Here is a 22,392-nt window from a genome sequence, read left to right as displayed (position 1 = left end):
ATGCACTCAAAGGAAAAGAGTTTTGAGCTTAGGAGGAAAAATTATTAACTCTACAGAGCATTTCAGTTTTATCAAATGTTTTAAGTATGACATCATAACAACTTCATAATCATTGCATTTGTACAAACACCGGAAAACTAAGTATTTGGAATAAAAATTTGACCCAATTCAATCAAATGTCACCTGAAGGAATTTTTTAACAGGCCAGTGTGTGGAGCTGTGCATACACAAGGAGGTTCAAGGTCAGATTTGGTGCATTTCTTATTGCTACAAAGCTCAATGTTTTCTGTAAATGGTCCTAGATAAATAAACATATAAAATAAGATAAGATTAAATACAAACTTCAACATATTTTTGTGGTATGTTATGTGATAGACCAACACAAATCAGTGCATAACAGTAAAGTGGAAGGAAAATTATGCAAGAATATTAATGGACTGGAGGCCTTGGCCCAGGATGAGTGGACTAAGATTCCTCAGGAACGCTGCTGGAAGCTGGATTCTGGCTAAATGATGCTCTTCTAAAGATCCTTGCCGTGAAGTAGTAATTACACATGCCATGTGTTATTATATTTGGAGAAACTATCTGTAACATTCATTGAAATAAGCTATTAACCTTTTTCTGCTTTGAGTAGTTTAATGCAAACAGCTGCTTACAGCTGCTTGTCAGAACACTTTGCCAGTGAACTTAATTTGCGTTGGGGGTTGAATGACTTTAGCTGTTACCAGACTGAAGTAACAACTTCAACCATATCATTCCAGCTTTGTGGTAAAACAAAGTAAAAAAGAAACAACACATATCACAAACAAATATATCAGCCGAACTACATAAAATAAATAAATAAATGGAATATGAGCTATTAGTTACTCTGACTTTTAAATATAGGCACTAACATTAGCCAAAGATAAAACAGGATCAGCTGATCTCTGTCTTCATTTTGCTGGAAAAGTCCTCTACTGTCTCTCCCTTTCTTTTTTTGTTTTGATAAAGAATTGGTGAGAGGAGCAAAGGCTCAATAAAACCCCAAAGGAGAAGATAATCCAACTAAAGGAAAAACAAGCAAACAGAAAATAGGTTTCACTTTGCAGGTGGTCAGTCTATAGTCTTTTGAGGATTATTCTCACCAGACTGAGGAAATGAACAGATATTGGCTTCTTTAAAGCAACAATGGAGGACTTTGCGTTTGAAGTTTCAAGACAGGGTTAGGACAGGGCTTTAATGATTTTTTTTTAAAGCATGAAGTTAAGAAAAATTTCTTAACAGCATTTATGTGTTTTTTATTGTTTCGTAAACACAGACTATGTGTCACCATTGTGACACATAGTCTGCTGATAAACACTGAGGGAGGGCACATCTATTGGAGTGCCAGATATAAAACTACAGCTGACCTTCGTTCGGGGCTCTTTGTCATCCTTTCAAAGACGGCGACGGTCCAAGACGGGAGCCTCAGCGCTGATCTCTGTAATCATTCCTCTGGCCTACAGGGTGCGGTTGCTCAGACAAAGTGTCCCACTAGCTTTGATTACTCAGGCAACTTTCACAAAGATCTCTGACCCTTTTTAGCTTTTTAAACTTATGGGTTGCTGGTCAGAAAAGGGAAGGAGTGATGCATCCATAAAACCACTGGGTAATGAAAGGAACTGGCTTTTATAGCAACAGAACCTCCAACACAGACCAGACCAAGACCAGACAATGCTGGGTATTTAAAAGAGGAAGTTAAACAACATCAGAAAAGTGTAGAACTATTAAATAGTAGAAGTGAAACTTTTATAACAACTATTTTTATTTGAGGACAGTTTTTATTAGTTATTTTAACTTTTATTAATTAATACAATTTTAGATGGACACAACTCACATAATAAAACCCACATAACCCATAATTGAAAAATAGAAGGACTACATAGTATTCAACATTTCTTACAGATAAAAATCTCTTTGACATACATTTGGATTCAGCTCCCAAGGAGTCAATATTTTCTAGAGCCACCTATCACTCCAGTCCAGCCCGTAAGCTGCTTGGAATCTCTCTCTACCAGCTTTAAACATCTAGTGTACGAGATTTTAACCCATTCGCTGGAGGGGTGCATAGATCCACAGCTTAATTGGGCGAATCTGTCTTCAGGCAGTCATGGAGCCCATAAATCCAGCATTTAGAAGAAGGTTATTGATGATAAAAAGCCATAAAAGGTCCTTAAAATAGCAGAAAGGGTTGTAGCTCACTGTTTCAGCTTTATTGTGCGATCCTAATGAACACTAACGATTCAAAGCTATCTGTGTCTTCTCCAGAGTTACAACTGAACACAGCAAAGGGCAGGTACTCCAGGCCTTTCTGACTTAATTACATTGTTGTGCCTTAATTATATTGATGATCTTCAGACAATAAGAAGTCCTTAGATTAAGAATAAACCCCCTCCCTTACTCATCCAGGTCAATTTTGTGCAGCCTTGACCCTAAATCATCCACATCTGATGAGAGGTAATCTCTTAACAGGTCCATCACAGCAACACAAAAAATCTCAAATTCAACCAAAATATTGTTGATTATCATCACCACTGACAGAGAACATTATTCAGGACATTAGTTTGTCTCACTACATGTAGATAATAGTAACTTAACCTTTACTGCTGTACTGTAACCATTTATGAATCTATATTGTGAAGAGTAAAGACCTAAATTATCCTCTAAATCAATAAAGGGATCAGACAAAAGAGGAAATAAAATCAGTAAAAGGGATAACTGTTGTATTTATCAGATTTTAAAACTGCATAGCATTATATACAAGCCTAATATACAGTCAGTCTGTCAGTCAGTCAGTCATTTTCTACCGCTTATTCCATAGTGGGTTGCAGGGAAGCTGGTGCCTATCTCCAGCAGTCTGTGGGCGAGAGGCAGGGTACACCCTGGACAGATCGCCGGTCCATCGATGGCATACATCGTTATGCAAAATCAGAGTAAGACTGTTTTGAAAGCTTGACTAATAGAAGGGTAAACCCAGAGTGGGAAGTCTGTGGCAGAGCTGGAGGATATACAGCATATTTTCTCAAGCAGTCTGCGGTTTATAAAGTGCCCAGGTAACATGACTTTTTTTTCACATAACAAATACCTTTAAAAAGGTTTTAGTTGCTCTCTGATGCTGCAGAAATTATTTTACTTTCTGTGGTGGCCTGACATTGCAGATGAAAAGACTTTACCAATTACATGCGTTATTTAATTTGTTTTTTATCAGCTCTCTGCAACATTTAACTCTGCCAGGGCTTAAATTGAAAACATAACACATAAGGGAAATTTAAAGGGTATAAAAGCAGCACAAACATTTATTGAAATGCATAATTCCTGTAGCAATTGTTGCAACTTCTGTCCATTTCTTGTTCTCGACCCTTTAATTTTACACAATAAGTTCATTCATGTTTTTGCCCAGAAGCTGTCCTGCTTTTAAACATCATACTTTAAGTTTCACATAATAGCTTGATGTAAGACTTTGTGATAGACTCTTTTACCTGACCAGGTAATCTATCTATTGCCTATTGGCATGTCTAAATAATAGGAAATGGGTGACCCTCTGAGCTGTGCAGGCCAAAATTACAAACTGCATAACGTGCAATAGCAAACAACCAAGATGACTTGGGTTAACATACAATTCATTTGTTCTAATAAACAGATTGGGCCCAGACCTCAAGCATAGCTGGCACAGTGTAGGATGGGTGGCCTCTTGATGAGTAAATTAACTTTTGTCCAAATATTGCTCAAACTTTTCAAAACTAAAAAATGTGGCCTCGAAGGAGTAAATTTCTACCAAAAACGAAATTTCTATATTAATTTCACATATATGCAAGAACAAAAAAGTTGTACATTTGCAGGAAAGAAATGAAAATTTCCCATGATTAAAGGGATATATTTTCAACAATGTAAAGTCAGAAATTTGAGGGAAAAAAGTCAAAGGTCTTCTGAGAATTAAAAGTCAGACATTTGCAACCAAACAATTGCCGGAAATCCTCTACGATTGAAGTGGTAAATGTATGAGTTGCTCATCTGGATATTTTCCCGTGTAAGCAGTAGATTCGGGCTCTTTCCCTGTATCACAACTACATCTCCCAAGAGCAGATTTGCCATGAATAGGATACGGGGAACAAAACTGAGACAGTGAGGAAGAAGCTGCTGGGAGATGTTCTAAAATAATATCAATAATATAAATTACAATAAAACAGTGCCTTTAAAAGTGCAATTCTATGTTTTTACAGCATTTAGCTATGTTTAAATCATCTGTAATCACATATTCCGCTGAGAAACATGCAAACGCAGGGCCAAGTTGTAAAAAAGACCATCTAATTAAAAAACAAATGTGCTCATTTGAAACCAACACTATAAGCAGACAGGCATGTAGTGTAAGCTGGCAACAGGTAGACAGGAAGCTCACACAGAGAAGACAAAAGACAAGACATGAAGAATGAAGTGAGACGAGCATGATTCATCCACTCATGCCGGCTCCTGGCATTTGGTATCATATAGAAAACCAAAAGGTAAACATATTGAAAAGGTGATTGCACAGTAGAACAGATATGACACAGATGTTAGGAAAATATGACAGATTTCTGTTTCTTTGCCGCTCCTTCGGAGAATGAATGAGAGCCTTTGTGTGTCTTGTTTGAATTTAATCACTGTTTGAATCAAGCCTGAGGAAGCCTTAGAGATAAATCACGACATTGCAATAAAATTATTCTTACAGTATGGCTCCTGTTCTCTGGTTACTCTGGCTGCAATCTTATCTGAAGTAAAAACAACAGAGCAAGAACAATAGCATGGATATGTCACAGAGGAAATGATTAAAGTCAAGCTTTATCATCTTTGATTTGCACCTACAAAAAGTGAGACTGATTGTGTACAGCTTCATTAAAAGGGGAACTGATTAGTAAAATGTCATAAGACTTTACAGTGACAGCTTTATTTCAGTTACCATCTCAACCTCAGCCAAAAAAAAGCATTTCTAAGACTTTCATTTTTAACAAACATATCCTGTTTTCCACCACACTTTCCAGTACCCTGACACAACAGAATATACAACAGCATAGCATTGTACATGCAAAAAAAACATGTGCCTTCAGCACAGCTCAGTATAGAAGCCCCAGCCAAAATGAAGACCGAACACCTACTCATTTTGAAGGCAACATGAAATATAGAAAGCTTTTTGTCTGTGAAATTATCATAATGCTTCCTCAAAATCCCCACTGAGGAGGCCACAAAGGACTGGACTTGATAAGTTTTATCTGGGAGACATGGAAGACAGGGTGGACACAGAGATACGACGGAAGTATGAGACGGATGTTAGAAGGGCTGAGAATGGATTTAATTTTGAATAGACCAAGGAATTAGGGAGACAATTTGCGAATGCAGGATTTAAGTGGAAAGTCTTTAGCTAGGAACCAGACCTTCTGTCCAGGTGCATAAATGGGGCTGGGATGCATTCTTGGGCAGATGTTCAATCAAGGGCCATTTGAGCCTTATTCCAAACCTAGAGAAGCAGCAGTGAGACCGAAATCCCTGATGAACCTTCGGTAGAAGTTGGCGAACCCCAGGAAGCATTTTAACTGCTTCCTGAAGGTGGGTGTGGGCCACTCCTGCACTAATCAGATCTTCTCAGGGTTCTTTTCACCTGTCCACCCTCGAAAATATATCCCAGAAAGGTTATTGAAGAGGTGTTCACATTTTTCAGCCATTACAAGGAGTTGGCGACACAGCCTGATTGTGTCTTCTCCCTCCAAGGCAGGCAGCCACTCCTGCGTCACTTTTATCTGCTCCACTCTGGCTTTCACACTGCAAGACTGGGCCCCCTCTGGTTCCAGGACCAGAGACCCGTTTGTCCACCCCCTCGCCAACAGGACAGTCAAAGACTGCGGAGGTTAACTTGTGGAGGGGAATAATGCATCGGTTAATGAAATCCAGAATACTAAGGTTTTGGATGGTAGAGTGAATTTGGAAATGGGGAATATCATTTTGCTGGACTTTGCCTGCCATTTCCTTTATAGCATCTAGAGTCTGTAGCTCATCTCTGTTAGCCAGTCCATTCAGGAAAGCCCCTTTAAGAGCCAGTGAATTCCAACCCCACTGTCACTAGGGTGCTGAAATCAATCGCCTTCTCAGCCACTGACCTGTTTCCCTCAGGCAGGCAAAAAGGTCAGCTGTTCCTTAAGCTCCTCCTGATGAGCGGCAGCTGCAGAGCCTGCACCCGCCGGTCACAACCTGGAAGGAGGATGAAGGAAAACACCAAAACAAACTGCACACAGCTCTGTGGATATGACAGTTTGTGGTTGTAATGTGTCAAAATGTGAAAATGTTCAAGGGGTATGATTACTTTTGCAAGGCATTGTATATCAGTTAAAAGAAACAAAGTTAACAAGCCATTTGAGTCAATTTTAACACATTTGGGTCATGCTTTTGGCATTTTTTAATATAATGGAAACTGCTCAAGACCTGCATCTTGTCAAGTTGTCGCTTTGCATTTTTACCTGATGCACAAGCTCAGTACTCACTTTTGAGTATTGGTGTGCCAATTCAAAAGATAAAGAAGGAGTGGTAGTATGCAGCAAGATGTTTAAAATACTTTGACTCAGGTTTGTGGCCAGTACAATTCTTCCACTTATATGTGTAAAAAGAGGAACTTATCTAATCCATCTCAACAAGTGAATTATCAAAGCCTTGAAATGAGAAAATTTGCTGCCACCTGTTGTACTTACCAGCTAAATGAATCTATTTATAAAATTTTAGAGTGATATCTGGTTTTTCACTTGCAGCTCAAGCCCAATATTACCTCTCATCTAACATAACAAAATGACAGTTTAATAAGTAAAATTTCCAGAAATGGTACGTAAAGTGCTTATAAAGACCCTTGCAATTACATTTAACATCAAGGAACAAATGACCAACTCACTGTAATTTAACTATAAGTAAATGACTGTTCTGTTTGTCTATTGATTCTGATCAAGCAGAGGGCAATGTCCGTTTTGGAGCTCTTTCAGTGAAGATGGCTCTGAACAGAAGGTTTTTCTCCTGGTGAGTGCTCTGAAGAAATAGGCTTTGGGGCATTACAAGTAATTGTACAACCCCAATTCCAATGAAGCTGGGGCATTCTGTACTGAAAGTCCAGGAATGCTCAAAAGACACCTGTTTCGAACATTCCACAGGTAGGTTAACTGGAAACAGGTGAGTGTCATGATTGGGTATAAAAGGAGCATCCCCAAAAGCCTCAGTCGTTCACAAGCAAAGATGGGGCAATGGGTACTAGACTTGCCTGCCTGCAGTCCAGACATGTCTCCTATTGAAAATGTGTGGCGCATTATGAAGCGCAAAATATGACAGCGGACCCCAGACGGTTGAGCAACTTACGTTGTAATTCAAGCAAGAATGGAAACGGATTCCACCTACAAAGCTTCAACAATTAATGTCCTCAGTTCCCAATCTCTTATTGAGTGTTAAAATGACAGGCTATGTAGCACAGTGGTAAACATGTCCCTGTCCCAGCTTTTTTGAAGCGCATTGCAAATATCAAGTTCAAAATGTGTGAATATTTGCAAAAAAACAATAAAGTTTATCAATCAGAACATTAAACATATTGTCTTTGTTGTATATTCTATTGCATAAAGGTTGAACAAGATTTGCAAATCATTGTATTTTGTTTTTATTTACACAACGACCTAACTTCAGTGGAATTGGGGTCGTACAATATAGCTTAAGTTTAAGCTCAGGCTTATTTATCCACTCATACTTGATTTTACAGTCTCCCGGGACTTCATATTGAAATCACTTGTTCAACTAGTATCTCTGTAAATGCAGCAAACAAGAATGCAATGAGCTAAACAGTGTTATCTCATATTTCCAGAGGCAGTTACTGGTGAATCCAATTTGTTACTCTGTCACACAAGACACAACAAAAGCCTCCGGCCACGAGCTCTGCAATCCTTTACATCAGCATTAAAACATATACCTGGCTGAGACCTGTTGGCCATTCTTAAAGAAAAATTATTCTTGCAGCATTTCTCGATAAGAAAAGGTAGACGGTGTTCTTGAAAACTGTGAGATAGTTCGTAAAAATTTGACAATAGTTTTCTATATACTGAAAGCAAATTTGAGGTATTCACCAGCACAGACATTTTGATTGACTGTCAGCTGATAAGTAAATAATTAAAGTGATTTTTCACCATTTTCAAACTGTCGCAGTTATAGTTTGTACATCACAGCTTAAACAATGTGGTTAATAAAAATTATCTTGCTCTGTAATAAAAACCCCTTAAAAAATGTAATAGATTCAACCCAACTCTACAATTGCATTACTACCCAAGTAGAACTTTTTGTATTGCCTCTAATCCCCGTAAGCATCACTGTCCCTATTGTACAACGAGAGAAAAATACTTTCAAAGCAGCATCTAATTAAGTTTGACAATTTAAGAGATTTACTGCATGAATTTTCCTTTTGGGTCATGCTTTATTGAAAACGTTGCTATGATTTGGGGTTGTTTGGTTTCGGATTTTTCCTTATATGTTTCTCACAGTTAAGGTTTTGAATCATGCTTCTGTTTATTATTTTCCTGGTCATGCTTTAGTTTTTTTCTTCAAGTTCATGTTTTGTCAAGTTAGGTTTTTGGATCTGGTTATGCCTTAGTTTCATGTTTTTCTAGTTATGTTTCTATTAGTTTGTATCCTAGAATTTCTGTTTTGCTCCTGTCACGTTGTGTTCTGTCTGTCAATTAACTTTATTCGGTTCACCTGCACTAAGCTAAACTAGGACGACAAAGTGGTCCTCGTCCTAGTTCCTGAACCCTGTGATGAAGGTTTCGAGGAGGAAGTGTCGCCGGATCCTGTCTCTGAGGGTTCAAGGTGCAGCTTGTCCTCGTTCTGGCTTCCGAGGGTCCCGTCGGTTCTGCTTCAGCCTCTAAGGGTTCGCCAGGCCCTGCTTCAGCCTCTGAGGGTTCGCCTGGCTCTGCTTCAGCCTCTGAGGGTTCGCCAGGCTCTGCTTCAGCCTCTGAGGGTTCGCCAGGCTCTGCTTCAGCCTCTGAGGGTTAGCCTGGCTCTGCTTCAGCTACTGAGGGTTCGCCAGGCTCTGCTTCAGCCTCTGAGGGTTAGCCTGGCTCTGCTTCAGCCTCTGAGGGTTAGCCAGGCTCTGCTTCAGCCTCTGAGGGTTAGCCTGGCTCTGCTTCAGCCTCTGAGGGTTCGCCTGGTCATGTTCCGGAGGAGCCCGTGGGCGGGCTGCCTCCACATCCTGGTCCTGAGCACCTCCTAGGTTTCCTCTGGGGGTTGTTCGTGGAACTGAAGCCTGACTCCTGGGCGCCGCCTGACTCCAAGCCTCCAGAGTTCAGAGAGGGGTTCAAGGATGAACCGCCTCCCATCCATGTTCCTGATTTTCGAAAGGGGTTCGAAGACGAACCACCTCTACTGCCTGTGCCAGAGGGGTCCTCGGGTGGACTGCCTATGACCATAGCTCCAGGGCCCAGTGACTGTGTTCCAGGCCAGACTGATTGTGTTCCAGGCCTGACTGACAATGTTCCTGAGCTGACGTGCTGCGCTCCTGAGCCAACTGACTGATCAACCTGTAGGTTCCCGCTGCCGTCGCCGGCCGCCACGGTCTCTACGCCTCTGTAGACAATTTTCTGTTAATCCGTTTTGCACTCTCCCTCCCCCACCTGTCGCTGCAAGTCAGCCTGCTGAAAAAAGACTGCTACACCTTTACCTTGCACAAGAAAGATAAATTCACCTCAAAATAGCCATTAAAGACACAGCCGGTCATTGAGTGGAAACCAAAGTAGCTCCAACTTTCACTCTTATTAAAGTAATGCTGTTTTGAAGACTATTTTATATATTTTGTTTTAATTTTTATGCCTATACTGTGATGATGTAAAACTGTAGTATTTTCAGTGTTATTACACTGTGATAATCTAATTACCAAATAATTAAATAAATTTCAACAAAACGTTTTTTGTCAAGTGCCATTTATTTGCGTCCAGAGTTGCATAAATTTTTCATCAAGATCTCGAACAGATAACTCAGATTGCTGCCTCAATACAGTAACCCCAGATCTGTCCCCACAGGCTTGTAGGCAGTAGGCATGGCTGGTGCAACACTTCATCTGCCTCTCTTCTTCTGGAACAGGGTAAACCGTCTTCCATTGATCCAGAGTCCAATCGTTATGCTGTCAAGCAAACTGAAGCCTTTCTTCCCCATTACTCTCACAGATGAAGGGTTTTCGTAAAGACACGCGGCTGTTTAGTCCTAATCCCTTGATTTCCCTTTGCACTGTGTGAAAATGCTCTTACTTTCACTATTGAACATAGCCGTGAGTTCTCCTGTTTTTAATTTCACCAAACATTTAAGAGATCGCTAATCACAATCACTCAAGATTTGTTTTCCCAGCACACTTCTTATTGCAAGAATGATGGGTCCCTACTATCCTCCCTGTTCTAAATAGAGCATTGGATGGTTCTTCACCCAATTTTAGTAGTCCCAGCAATCTCCTTAGATGTTTTCTTTGCTTGATGCCAATAATTTAAACCCTTCTGAAGGAGATTAACTTCTTTTCATGACCACAGGATGTGCCTTCTAACATGGTGGTTTAAGAAATGAGAGGCTGTTCATTGCATCAGTCAGGGTTAAATAACTTGTTTCCAGCTGAAACATTATCGTCCATGCAATTACTATCCAAAGGGACCTATTTGCTTTGTTCTTAAATGGAGGAAGCCCCTCTTTTTTTTTTTTTTTTTTTTTTTGACAGGTAGTGTGTTTGTGTAACATTTAAGAAATGCTGGAGATAAAAACAGCCAAAGTTAGCCGTATTATAACTATTTTAAGTGGAAATGTGGTTTAACAAAAAGGTCACGCTGTTTTTTTATTAATCTTTTTTATTAGTTGCAAGCAGGCGCGTAGTTAGACCCGGATGTTTTCTAAATAGCCCCGGACTTCTTGATAGAAGAAATTCAGAAGTATTAAAAAGATGCAGCCATAATATGGTATTGGACTTCACATTTTTATTTAAAAATAATAAAAATCTTTTCATTTGTGTTCCATATATTCACATCCCACACCACCTAACCTGACAATGAGTTGTAAGGAGAAGACAAAAAATGGTTATTTGCGCATTCGCAGCACCACGGATGCGCAACTACGCGCACAACCAGAGACGGACTCCGTTCTGGAGAAGTCCAGAACAGCAGTTTACTGCAGGTCAACCTGCCTCCTTCATTACCTGAAAAGTTACACTGAGCGCCTCAAACAGGGCTCATTTCAGAGCAACCGTGGAGCCAACCGGAGAGAGGGAGCCTGGTGGGTGTGTTCAGGAACAGGTGGAAGCAGAGCGGTATAACCCAGGCGAAGATGTAAGTTACAGCTAATCACTGATTCACCCAGCAAGACATGAGGTGGAGGTTCACTCTAATGAGCATCTTCAGGGTCATGATGAGGGACTTTCACCTGAGCTCCAGGTAAATTTAAATGATCTGGCTGTGATAGAAAACAGTAGCAACCTTCTCTGTGAGCTTCTAGCCAGATTTGCATCATAATGTGAAAATATCTGGTCCTTTACTTCAGTCAAAATAAAAGCATTTAATCCTAACGTATCTGAACACATTAAAAGGTCCTTCAGATCAACACATTGATCTCATGGCTGCCACCAGTCTTATAGTCTAGATCTACATTTACACAGAATCAGGTGTTCCTCAATAAACCAGGAAAATATCTCCTGGTTCCAGTAAGACGTAGTAGAAAGTTCAAAAGTAAACCTCCCTCTTCTCTTTCATATCTTCTGTGCTGATTCTAAACATGCAGCTCTGGGTTTAAAGATGCAGTATAATTAAGAAATAAATCATAGCAATTAATCACAGGTGGACCATTAATTAGTTAAATATTTTATTTTTCTGAATTACACATGTAATATTATATAAACTAAACTAATTAAACAAGGATGGAGTTTTACTGAAGGTGAGACATACTTACCATATGTATACAGTTATTAATAACTGTAATATTAGTACTGATACGGTCCAGCATGATGCTCTATGCTACATTTTAAACAACACAAGTTAACACCCTTTCCTCTCAAAGTGTTTAATAGTAAGAACTGAACTAATGTCTCTTATGCTCAGTGCAGAACAAAAGACTGTGTTGAAAAATGTTTCATTTATTATTTCTTGGCAGCCAAATTTCTTCAGAAGTGGAACGAAGGGCTGAAAAGATGGCGATAAAAGAGAACAGGTTTATAAAAGAAGGAACAATTTTAATAAAATGTTTCAAAGGTCTTGGCATAATAAAATAAATGTGTTTTAAGATTTTACCATTTGACTAAGATTTAGGAAAATCAACTTTATACCACTTTCCTTTTTTGAAATATAAGAATAAAGACAATGGAGCCTCAGGAGTGGAACACTTTGATGAGAATGTAACGTTTAAAAAAGGTTATTTATGTAGATGACAAAAGAAGCACATTTATCTGGTCCAAAGTAAACATCTCAGAGTTTAAGAAAAACTTTTGTCAGCAAAAATTCAGATTAGGTTATTTTCTAAATACCTCAAAATGTGTCATTATTTGCTTCAGCAAAATGGTTTTTCTTCAGTCCTAAACTCTGTTTCTTCTTGTCCTTCATTCAGCTTCTAACAAACATAAAAAGTAAAATTATTGCAAACCTTTTTTGTTTGATTCACAATAATTTACATTCAGTCTAAAACCAGCCGAGACAGAGAACTGGTACAATATGTCCTATATTATTTTAACTTTAAATTACCTATAAATTGTCTTATTGAAATCTAAATATTTTGGATTTGGGCTAAAGCCCCCAATGTTATGAGACCCTAAGAACGTCCCTGGTTGCAAGTATGGACTTTACATTTAGATCTAGTCCCCATGTAGGCTTTATGTCTAGTAGCGCCCCTGGATAGACAGTTACATTGGGAATTTTTGTTTGTTTTATGATTAAAAGTCGATACATTAAATCACAAATTTTGCATATGTTCTGCTGACGACTGATATAATGAGAAGAAACTTACCGAAGCAGGAGTTGATGAAGCCGTACCAGCTGCAGCCGCCGCGCCCCAGCAGCCACTTTCCCCGGATGCTGGAGGCGAAGCTGAGAGTGGTGCCAAACAAACACACCAGCATGTCGCTGACGCTGATGTTCAACAGCAGCATGTTCACCGGCGTGCGCAGCTTCTTGAATTTGCAGAACAGCAGGAGGACTATGAGGTTGTTCAGGAAGCCGAAAGTCATGATGAATCCCAAGAAGACTGAAAGCACAACAAAGCCCACCGGGGAGAGCTTCGCCGCGCCCGCAGACGCGTCCCCCGGCTCCAGGTCATCGCTCTGGTTGAAGCTGTAATTCACACCACTCTGACCCGAAAACATCCTGCGGTCCATTCATCGAACTCTGTCTTTGCTCTGGAGGAGTTTGGCCGCTCTGGATAAAACAACCGCGCAACTCATTTCATAGGTGGAAAGTTTACCAAAGCAGAAGCTCTTTCGAGTTTTCTTCCCGCAATGATTTTTCTTGCACAGCCTGAGAGTCTCATGTTGCGTTCAGAACGCACATACCTCCACTGATGATGGAAAAAATGTTCCAAGGCAAAACAAAAATGCCACCTGTGTCAATGCATCACTCCCTCTGTGGTCCACTCGCAATTTATAAATTAATGTTGAGAAGTCTATTTCAGTTTAAATTGGGCTATTACTGTATTAATGCTTCGGGGAGGTCTGTCATCTTCAAGTGCATTAGCTGATTGTAATCCGTCCTCAGAGTGCAGACTCCAGCAGGATTAACAGTGCAGCGGTTTCCTCCTGCAGCTTAAAAAGCACGGCTGCTTTTACGTCACGAAAGACTGTGGTGCGGGGGGCGCCTGCGTGCGTGTTTCTGTGTTTTTGTACAGATATTTGTTTTAAAAATACTTCTTAATTTTACGCATTTAAAATGAAGACATTTCTATTAATTTATATCATTCACTCTCTTATTTTTGATGGGTGCAGATTTGGTCAGGAAGAGAAATCTAGATAGCCTTGTGCACACTGAGGTTAGCAAACAAAAAAACAACCGAAAGAAGCTTAGAGTAGACTCATATCTAATTTGGTACTGTTTAGTTTAGCATTTGTCTGAAAAAAAAAAAACAACAAAACAATGACAAAACAAAACACAATCAGCTGTGTGAATCAGACCCTGGCCCAGAGGAATTTAGCTGGGGGGGCCCAGTGGCTAAACAGTATTTTTTATTTAATATGAATACATAAATAAACATTTGTATAGCCTTTCAAATGAAATAACCATGAAATAACCGCTCATTGGTGAAGCTGACAGTTGGCGAGATAGCAATATCTTGGTAAAGAAATATTTCAGTTATACAGCTACATTCTCGCCTAAAAACATTGTAAAACTTAATTTTGTTTCACAAAAAACGTAATATATCCAACTTTATTCACAGCTTTTCTCTCTCCTCTGCCATTACTACTTCCGGTACAACTACGACCCGCAATGAATCAAGGGATAGGATGGGCAACGACGGATTTAGAGGGGCCATTAAATATTTTCAACATAATTTAACAGTGCTCTATTTTTGGGTGAACAAAGGATTTACACTGTGTGTTTAAAGGCAAATGTTGGATATTTGAGGCAGAAAGAGTCACAACATTTTCCCCTCAAGGTGAGTGCTGAGCGACTGTGTGTGTGTGTGTGTGTGTATACAGGCACCAGAGATGAAGTTCAGCTGTTTGTACAGATAATGGCTGTTTTTGCTGCCTTGTGAGGACCCATTGTTAATTCAGGCCTATGAATCTTCCTGCACTTTAAATATAATTCTCTTCCCGTTGGATTCACTTACATGGAAGGATATTAACTGCAGGCTCATTCCCTACCCCTTAAAACTGTGAGCTTAGATTTGAAATCTAACACCACATTACCTATTGTAAGGCATTGTGATGGTAGCTTCATGCCCTGGGGCTGTTTCGCCAGGTCCCTGGTTTTAGGCATTGGAGCTTGAGGGGTTAAACTTTGCAAAACTCACTCAATTCATGAATTCTGCTCTCTACCAGAAAATCTTACTAGAGAATGTCCAACCATCGGTTTATGACCTTAAGCTAAAGGGCACTTTGGTTATGCAGCAGGACAATGATTCAAAGCACATCAAGAAGTCTACATCTTTCTCTTAGGTCCTCATATCTCTCAGAATGACAGGATGCTGTCCATGTTTCTGTCAGAAGGCCATTGCTTACTGTCAACCTTGTTGGGCGGATAAGGTATATTCTTTAAAAAGTACACTCAAACCTCCCCTTTGTTAGCAAATTTGTTAAACAGTCCAACTCTGGTCAAAGCTGCACACTGTTGCTTTGTGATACATATTCCCCATATTTATTTGCTTTCATCTCCATCTAACTTGTTTATGATTCATTATGCATGTTTGTGTCTAAAACAGCAGGGTTATAGAACTGTGGGTGAATTTGCTTAATATCTCCACAAGAGATGTGGCATGACCCCATAAATTATCTTTTCATGCGGTTTTAAAGGAACATTCAGGTATTCAGTCTCTTGCTCAATATTTCAAAATAAAGATTGCTAAAGAAAAATGCTAATTTGTTCACTTAATGTTGCTACATAGCAAGAGTTTTTGATAATATCAGGATCTGAGCGTACAAGGCAAATGTTTGCTCATTTTTGTGCTAATTCCAGTTATTAACAACTGTCAGATGGCCCAGCTCCCCTGGCAGATGGGTTGTTCAGAAAATCATCCCTGAGGGATGTAATTATATAACCACATTAAACATGTCAAAGATGATCCAGTTTAAATGGTCCTCATAAATGTCTTTCATTTTAAATGACCAGGTTGCCTCACTGTTGCTGACATTTAATTTTCCTGCAGAAGTCCGCTTTGTCCAGTGAATGAGTGACGTCTGATAAGGATGAATTTTTTGAAATGCACTAAACTAGCATTTATGACACATGACACCAAATACTTTTTTATTGTCAGCATGTCCCCCGAATAAGTAAACCTTTTAAAGCGCCTTTTTACATATTGAAGTTACTTTGTGAAAGCAACCACATATTGTTTATAGGGGTTGTGGATGGGTCTTGAAACATTGGGTGGTTTTACCCCAGGCCCAAAACAATTTTTTTTTAAATAGTTTATTTTTGGGCCTGGGGCAAAATTACTGTGACCCAGTAATTTCAAATTTAAATAACACAGGACATGTACCAGTGCTCTGACTTGGCTGTTTTTTTTTTTTTTTTAAATAAATCATTGTGAATATGACCGAGAATGGTTTACGATATTTTTACTTGGTTTTATTTTTGTTAGTAGGTAATGTAAAGATTGAAGAAAAACAGAGTTAGGATTGATGAAAAAAACTTTATGCTAAGGCAAATAATGACACATTTTCTGACACATTTATAAACAACTTGAATTTCTGCTCATTTCATCTATGTTTACTATGGGTCAAATAAATATGTTTCTTTTTAATCTACGTAAATTACCTTTTTATTTATTTATTTCAAAGTGTTCATTGTCATAATTTCTTACATTTCAACAAAGGAAACTGGTATAAAGTTGATTTTTGAAAAATCTTAGTCAAATAGTAACATCCTAAAAACACATTTATTTTAATTATGCTGACAGCTTTCCAAACATTTGGTTAAAATTGATACTCTAAATATGTTCCTTCTTTCATCAACCTGTTTGTCATGTTGTGTGGGTGGGGAGTAGGACCCAGGCACTGATGGGAAGACTGGATGAAAATGATAATTATATTAATAAAGACTTAGAACTGACAAGATGGCACAAGGAAACATGATGAAGACCACGGGCAGTGTCACAGGCACAACAACGGGGAGTATAACGGGAGAATCCGACCAGGTGAGAACCGGTAAGTATATATACTGTAGGACAGGTGGAGAATGGCATAGAATGCAGATGTGAGTCAATCAAGAATATGTGAAGCAGCTGTGGCAGAAGGAGGGCAGGAAGACTGACGGAGATTAATTAACATAAATAGAGCTATCTAGCTATGTACGCACTCCTAAAAAGTTTAAACATTTAAGAATTCAAAGATTTTAATATGGGGCACTAAGATTATGAAAACTGATCATTCATATATTCTGGTTTTGGATAATATGAATGCAGTATTTTGGAATGATTAGACCCATTTTAAATCTACATGTTGTCACAACTTTTCAATAACAAACAACACAACTTTTTTAAACCATACGTACATTCACCATCAGTTCAACCCTTCTACATAATGGAGCGTTTCTTTAAACTCCGAGTAGAACACAACTACAAACTCAGGGTAGCGTTTTAACAGATTTATTTTTGTGAAGAAAAATGAACAGAGGTAAGACAGGTATCCAGACAACAACAGCAGGGGACTGGTTCTTCTCTGGAAAGGAAGGCGACAGGGTTATTGATATCCCAGGAGAATTAGAAGGTGTTTCTTTCTGGAGGATTTATTCAGGGACTTACAGCCAGAGTGGTAGTGGTTTCGCTGGGGAGGAGAGTTCTTCCTCTGTGATGGAGGTTGGCAGGATGAGTGTGGTCAGCAGCAGTTTCTTTTCTTTCCCTTAGTTCTCTAGTGACGTCTCAGCTTGAGCATTCCCACGTAGGAGGGTGGACAGGCAGGTAACAACAGGAGAAAGGTTCTCCGCATGAAACCTTTCCCAAGCCGGGGCCAGAAGCTGAGGAGGCAGGGAGACTCACAGTAGGAAATGAGGAACAAACCTTGAAGCCCACTTAGAGCCAGGTCACAGGACTAGGAGCCTTAAAAACCCAACAGGCAAGGTCTGGGGAGAAATAGACAAGAAAAAATCCTGATTAGACTCAGGAAAATGTATGCAAAAGCACTGCACACCACGGTCATTACCACTCAAAACATAGCAACGGCCTGAGGTCTCCCTCCTAGTCTCAGCTCCTTAAGAAGCCCAGTGATTAGACTCTGATCAGCAGCACCTGCAAGGGAACGCTCTAGAGCAGAGGGGAAAAAAAACAAAAAACACACATACACACAAACTGTGCACTAACACAGAGACAGGGCACTATGTGGTGAATGCCAGTAGGAAGGCTGACACTGCAGGGATTCAACCAGAGAGCTGTATGCATGGGAATATCCACTGAGGTTCACTCTGAATGAGACATTAAATGCTGATCTAACTGGTTGGTTCTGAACTTGGATTTAGTCACATTCATGTCAGAGAAGGCGGTTTCACAAAGATATGTTGACCCAAAGAAAGCAGCCATTTTCAGAGCAACTTCGTGAAGATTTCTATTATTTTCTGGGTCAACCAGACTTTAGAAATACTGTGTAAACTGGTGAGACTTAAGCTGGAAATTCTTTTTGGACGTTTATGATCTCCATCTCCACTGGGTCAACACGGAAAAGTTTCTCCATCTGTCCTGAGAGCAGCATATCACAATGTCTGTGTACTTTCAGCGATTTACTTAGTGCTGGGTAGCTTTCCAACATTATTGCAAATGAGGGGAAGTGCTGGAATATTTTGTTTTTTATTTGCTGGATGTACAATGTGTGTTTTGCCTTAAATGCCTTTGTAGCACTGATCATATCACATAGTTTTTTGTCTCTACCTCTCAGCTGCAGGTTTAGTGGTGGTTGATCATTTCAGTCACATCTGCCAAGAAAGCAAGATCCAGCAGCCACTCAGCATCACTCAGTAATGTGTTATCCTCCCCTGTCATTTCCACAAAAACCTTGAGGTCATTGAGCTGCAGTATTTTACCTCTGTTCAGCCATCTGACTTCAGTGTAAAGAAGGAGATCTCCATGTTCTGCAGAGCATTCCTCCAGGAAAGGCATGAAGCTTTGGTGCTGCTTGGCATTTGCATGAACAGAGTTGATGATTTTAACAATAGGCTTCATGACATGATCCAATCCCAAAACCTTTGCACAAATAGCCTGTTTGTGGATGATGCAATGGTAGTTCAGAAATTTAAGTCCAGATCCATTTTGCAGTGAGCAATGAATCCTGAGTGACACCGTATCTGGTGTCCTATCAGTTGTTATGGAGACCAGTTTTTCAGTGGAAACCTTTTATTCCACAAACTACTCCTTCACAGCAGAGTCAAAAACTCCTCTTTTGTGGAAAAGGCCTCAAACAGCATCTGCACAAAGAGAGCCAGCTGTGCTATATCAGTGGAATCCACAGACTTAGCACACTGAAGGGAGAACCAGCAGCACTTGTTCAGGTCTGACTATAACAGCATCTGCAGACAGTTCACTCAGCCTCCGAGCCACAATGTTTGGACCCAGCTGGACCTCAGCAATGGCAGACAGAATCTCCGTTTTATTTCTATGGTCCCAGAATAAAAATTTTGCCACAGCAGTCATAGGCTGTTTAATAATCCTGCCATCAGTGAATAGCTTTTTGCGTTTAGTCTAGATGTGTGACACTTTAAATAATGCCTCAGTTGATCCGCTGGCCTTTTTTTATAGGTTTTATAAACAAAGATTGTTGTTTCTGTAGGGCACCCATCAGTTCTTTTACATTCTCTTTATGAAGGGGACTTGCCATCGGAAAGTCCCGACAGAAGTTGCCGTGCACTTTGGAGAAACGCGGCTCAATATTACTTCTTTTGACAACTGCCAGGCTCGCTGCACAGATCAGACACACACACCAAAACAACTGAACAAAAATTCAGTTCCCACTCTTCGTGGAAATAAGACCCTGCCGTCTTTCCAGCCCTACAGTTTACTTATGAAGAAACTATTTTCAATTTGGTCGGCCAAAAATAGTAAAGCATTTTACAACACAGTCTGATGTTCTCCGTTGAGCATGTGGGTCTTTGTTATTAAAAAGGTGTTAACTGGTGGTTCCTCAAATATAACATAGAGCCTCATCTTGGACCTTTCTTGGACTCTCGTCTTTTGTCCAGTTATCAGTATTAATAGTACAATTATTAATAACTGTATACATAAAATGGTATGTATGCACTACTTTGAGTAAAACTGTGTTGGACCACTTGTTTGCTGAGTATTGGACTATCTGCACGTTGTTGGACGTCACTGTGCCCCTCCAATGGCATCGGCCATTTTGTACCCAGGACAGCCCGCTCCTACATATCCCATCGAGCATTGCGACTGATATGACTGGACGTCCTAAGTCTAACGTCACAGGACGCTATATAGGAAAGCGCTCATTTTTGAAAACTCGCCTTCTGCTAGGACCGGACTAGTAATCGAAGTGCGCCACTTCAAGAGGGGAGATCTTTGCAGAGTTCATTCATTCTCTCTCGTTGGACAACGAACTATTCATAACTGAGGTTTTTGGACTAAGAAGGCCAGAGATTTCACTTTGCCGATCGAAGACGTGAGTTGAACACGTAACTGAGAACACAGAGTTTCGGAGAGACGAACCGCTATTGTGTTTCATTTTCAAGTCGACTTTGATGGTCAGATCATATTTTTCCTTTTTGTCAAGAAGACCAAAGGACGAAGACTGACCGCTCCCCTGAAGTTGATTGTGGACGCACAATTAACTTAATCCCACTTTTCCTCGCTCGAATTCCCTCGCTCAGAAAGAAGACGACACCAAGTAAAACCAATCTTTTTTTTTCTTTTTTCTTTTATTTCTTTATTAGAAGGCCTGGGCAGGGTCAGAGGTTGTAGAAGCGATCAAAATCGCTGGTTAGGATCTCATGTGTTCTGAATAATATGTGCATGTAACCTTGCTTATTGAAACTTTGATGTGTTATGTTGATATCAGGATCCACCGCGGTCCTGGAGCTGTTTGTGTTTACTATCTGAACGCGGATGCGTTGCAAGACTGGACTGTTAAAACGACCTCATGGTAAAATTCTCCATTTCCCCTTTGTCTTCAATCTCACTGTGCTAGCTTGCCGCCAAAAGTTAGAATCCTTTGTGCTCAGGAGTTAGGGGGAAGTTTTAATGATCAGAAGATCATAAAGGACAATCGGAGCTGCGCTCCAACCCCCCACCACTCGCCACCACACCACCACTCATATTCTCATTTCCTTCGTCTGTAGTGCCATAAACTGCTGGTTGATTCAATACATACCCACTACCGTTTGTTGATTTTTGCTTATTTAGATGTGTTACCCCTGTGTTTGTAGAATTTTGCATGTTGAGTAGGTGAAAATTAATAAATATTCACATAGATAAAGAGAGAGCGTTTTGTGTTTCATTGTGTGCGAAAGTGATGTGTCAGTCAAAATAAGGTTCAAGTTCCACACGTTTTGGCAGAAACGGTCGATTAAACAGTGACATCTCCGGCAATAGTTATTAATTATTACGGAGTATTTAACGGTTGTAATTGTCAGAGGCGTTGAGCCACAATTACAACACCAGAAACATCTCTGGTCTCGATTCATAAATGAGGATTTTTGGTTAAGAAATTGATTTTGTCAGATTATGATTTGTAATTATAATTATTGATCAAGATTAATCAGTCAATAATCATAAACCCAACAACTGTATCCTTGTTTATTTAGTTTAGATTAAAGAAATGAATTTGTTGACTAGTTAATGGTACACTTGTGAATAATTCGATTGAGTTCTTTCTTATGAATACTGCACCTTTAAACTACCCAAGGCAATGTGTTTAGAATCAATTCAATTCAGTTTTATTTATATAGCGTCAATTCACAACACACGTCTCCAGGCAGTTTACAAAGTCAATTCATCTAAATAGTACAGATTTCAAGTCGGGTACATACATTCCTATTAATCATAACTATCAAACAGTGCAGTCTTATTGAATTTATTGCTCATATTGGTTAAAAGGCTGTATTTTAATCTAAGTAAACCCGGCAGATTGCATCAAGTCAGTAACTTGCAGCCTTTACTCCTCCTGGATGAGCATGCAGCAACAGCATGCAGCGACAGTGGAAAGGAAAACTTCCTTTTAACAGTATATAACCTCCAGCAGAACCAGGCTCAGTGGGAGCGGCCATTTGCCACAACCGACTGGGGGTTTTAGAGAACAGAGCGGAAGTTGCGTTTCCATTACAAATGTGTGCAAAACTTTGTCGATATCCTGCCAATGTCGAAAAAACCCAATTTTGCAATTCCGGTGATTCCATTAAATAAAAAATACAACTAAAATCACACGTGAATAAGTTTGCTAACGCAATAAGTCATTAAAAAACATGGCGGTGACAGATGGACGCTTCAAGATCTTGGTAAATGCTTGCATTTCTTTGCTTGGAATCTAAAATGCTGGTAATGCCCCTGCAGCAAACTAAGTTTAAAAAATGCTCCATCTGCTGGTGAATCCAAACATGCCACGCCATCATCCTCCTACTACTTCCTGTCATCTATTAGTAGTACCATCTGGTTGTTGATCACGTGACTCGTGTGATGCGAAAAAAGTGTTTCCATTGCAATTTTGCGAAATACACCAATTTCGATACAGCCAAAAAAAAC

General features: G+C 39.7%; 1 protein-coding gene and 1 long non-coding RNA gene across 3 annotated transcripts in view; both read right to left on the bottom strand.

Moving 5' to 3' along the window:
* The window catches only part of tmtops2b (teleost multiple tissue opsin 2b), a 77,332-nt gene extending 63,571 nt beyond the window's left edge, over positions 1-13,761 (bottom strand). For both annotated transcript variants that reach the window (XM_047371571.1, XM_047371572.1), the window contains exon 1: positions 13,018-13,761. In XM_047371571.1, the coding sequence (XP_047227527.1) occupies positions 13,018-13,384 (367 nt within the window). In that variant the 5' untranslated portion in view covers positions 13,385-13,761. The remainder of the gene's footprint in view (positions 1-13,017) is intronic.
* Positions 13,762-17,291: 3,530 nt separating this feature from the next.
* LOC124870791 lies at positions 17,292-17,848 on the bottom strand. Its single transcript, XR_007038887.1, has 2 exons — positions 17,464-17,848; positions 17,292-17,380 (listed from the first exon to the last, which is right to left on the bottom strand). It is a non-coding gene; the product is annotated as an uncharacterized LOC124870791 (long non-coding RNA).
* Positions 17,849-22,392: the final 4,544 nt, after the last annotated feature.

Source organism: Girardinichthys multiradiatus, chromosome 7 (genome assembly GCF_021462225.1).
Source record: "Girardinichthys multiradiatus isolate DD_20200921_A chromosome 7, DD_fGirMul_XY1, whole genome shotgun sequence".
Taxonomy (NCBI): domain Eukaryota; kingdom Metazoa; phylum Chordata; class Actinopteri; order Cyprinodontiformes; family Goodeidae; genus Girardinichthys; species Girardinichthys multiradiatus.
Note: the sequence above shows the minus strand (reverse complement) of the source record. Positions and strands in the feature narration are given on the sequence as shown.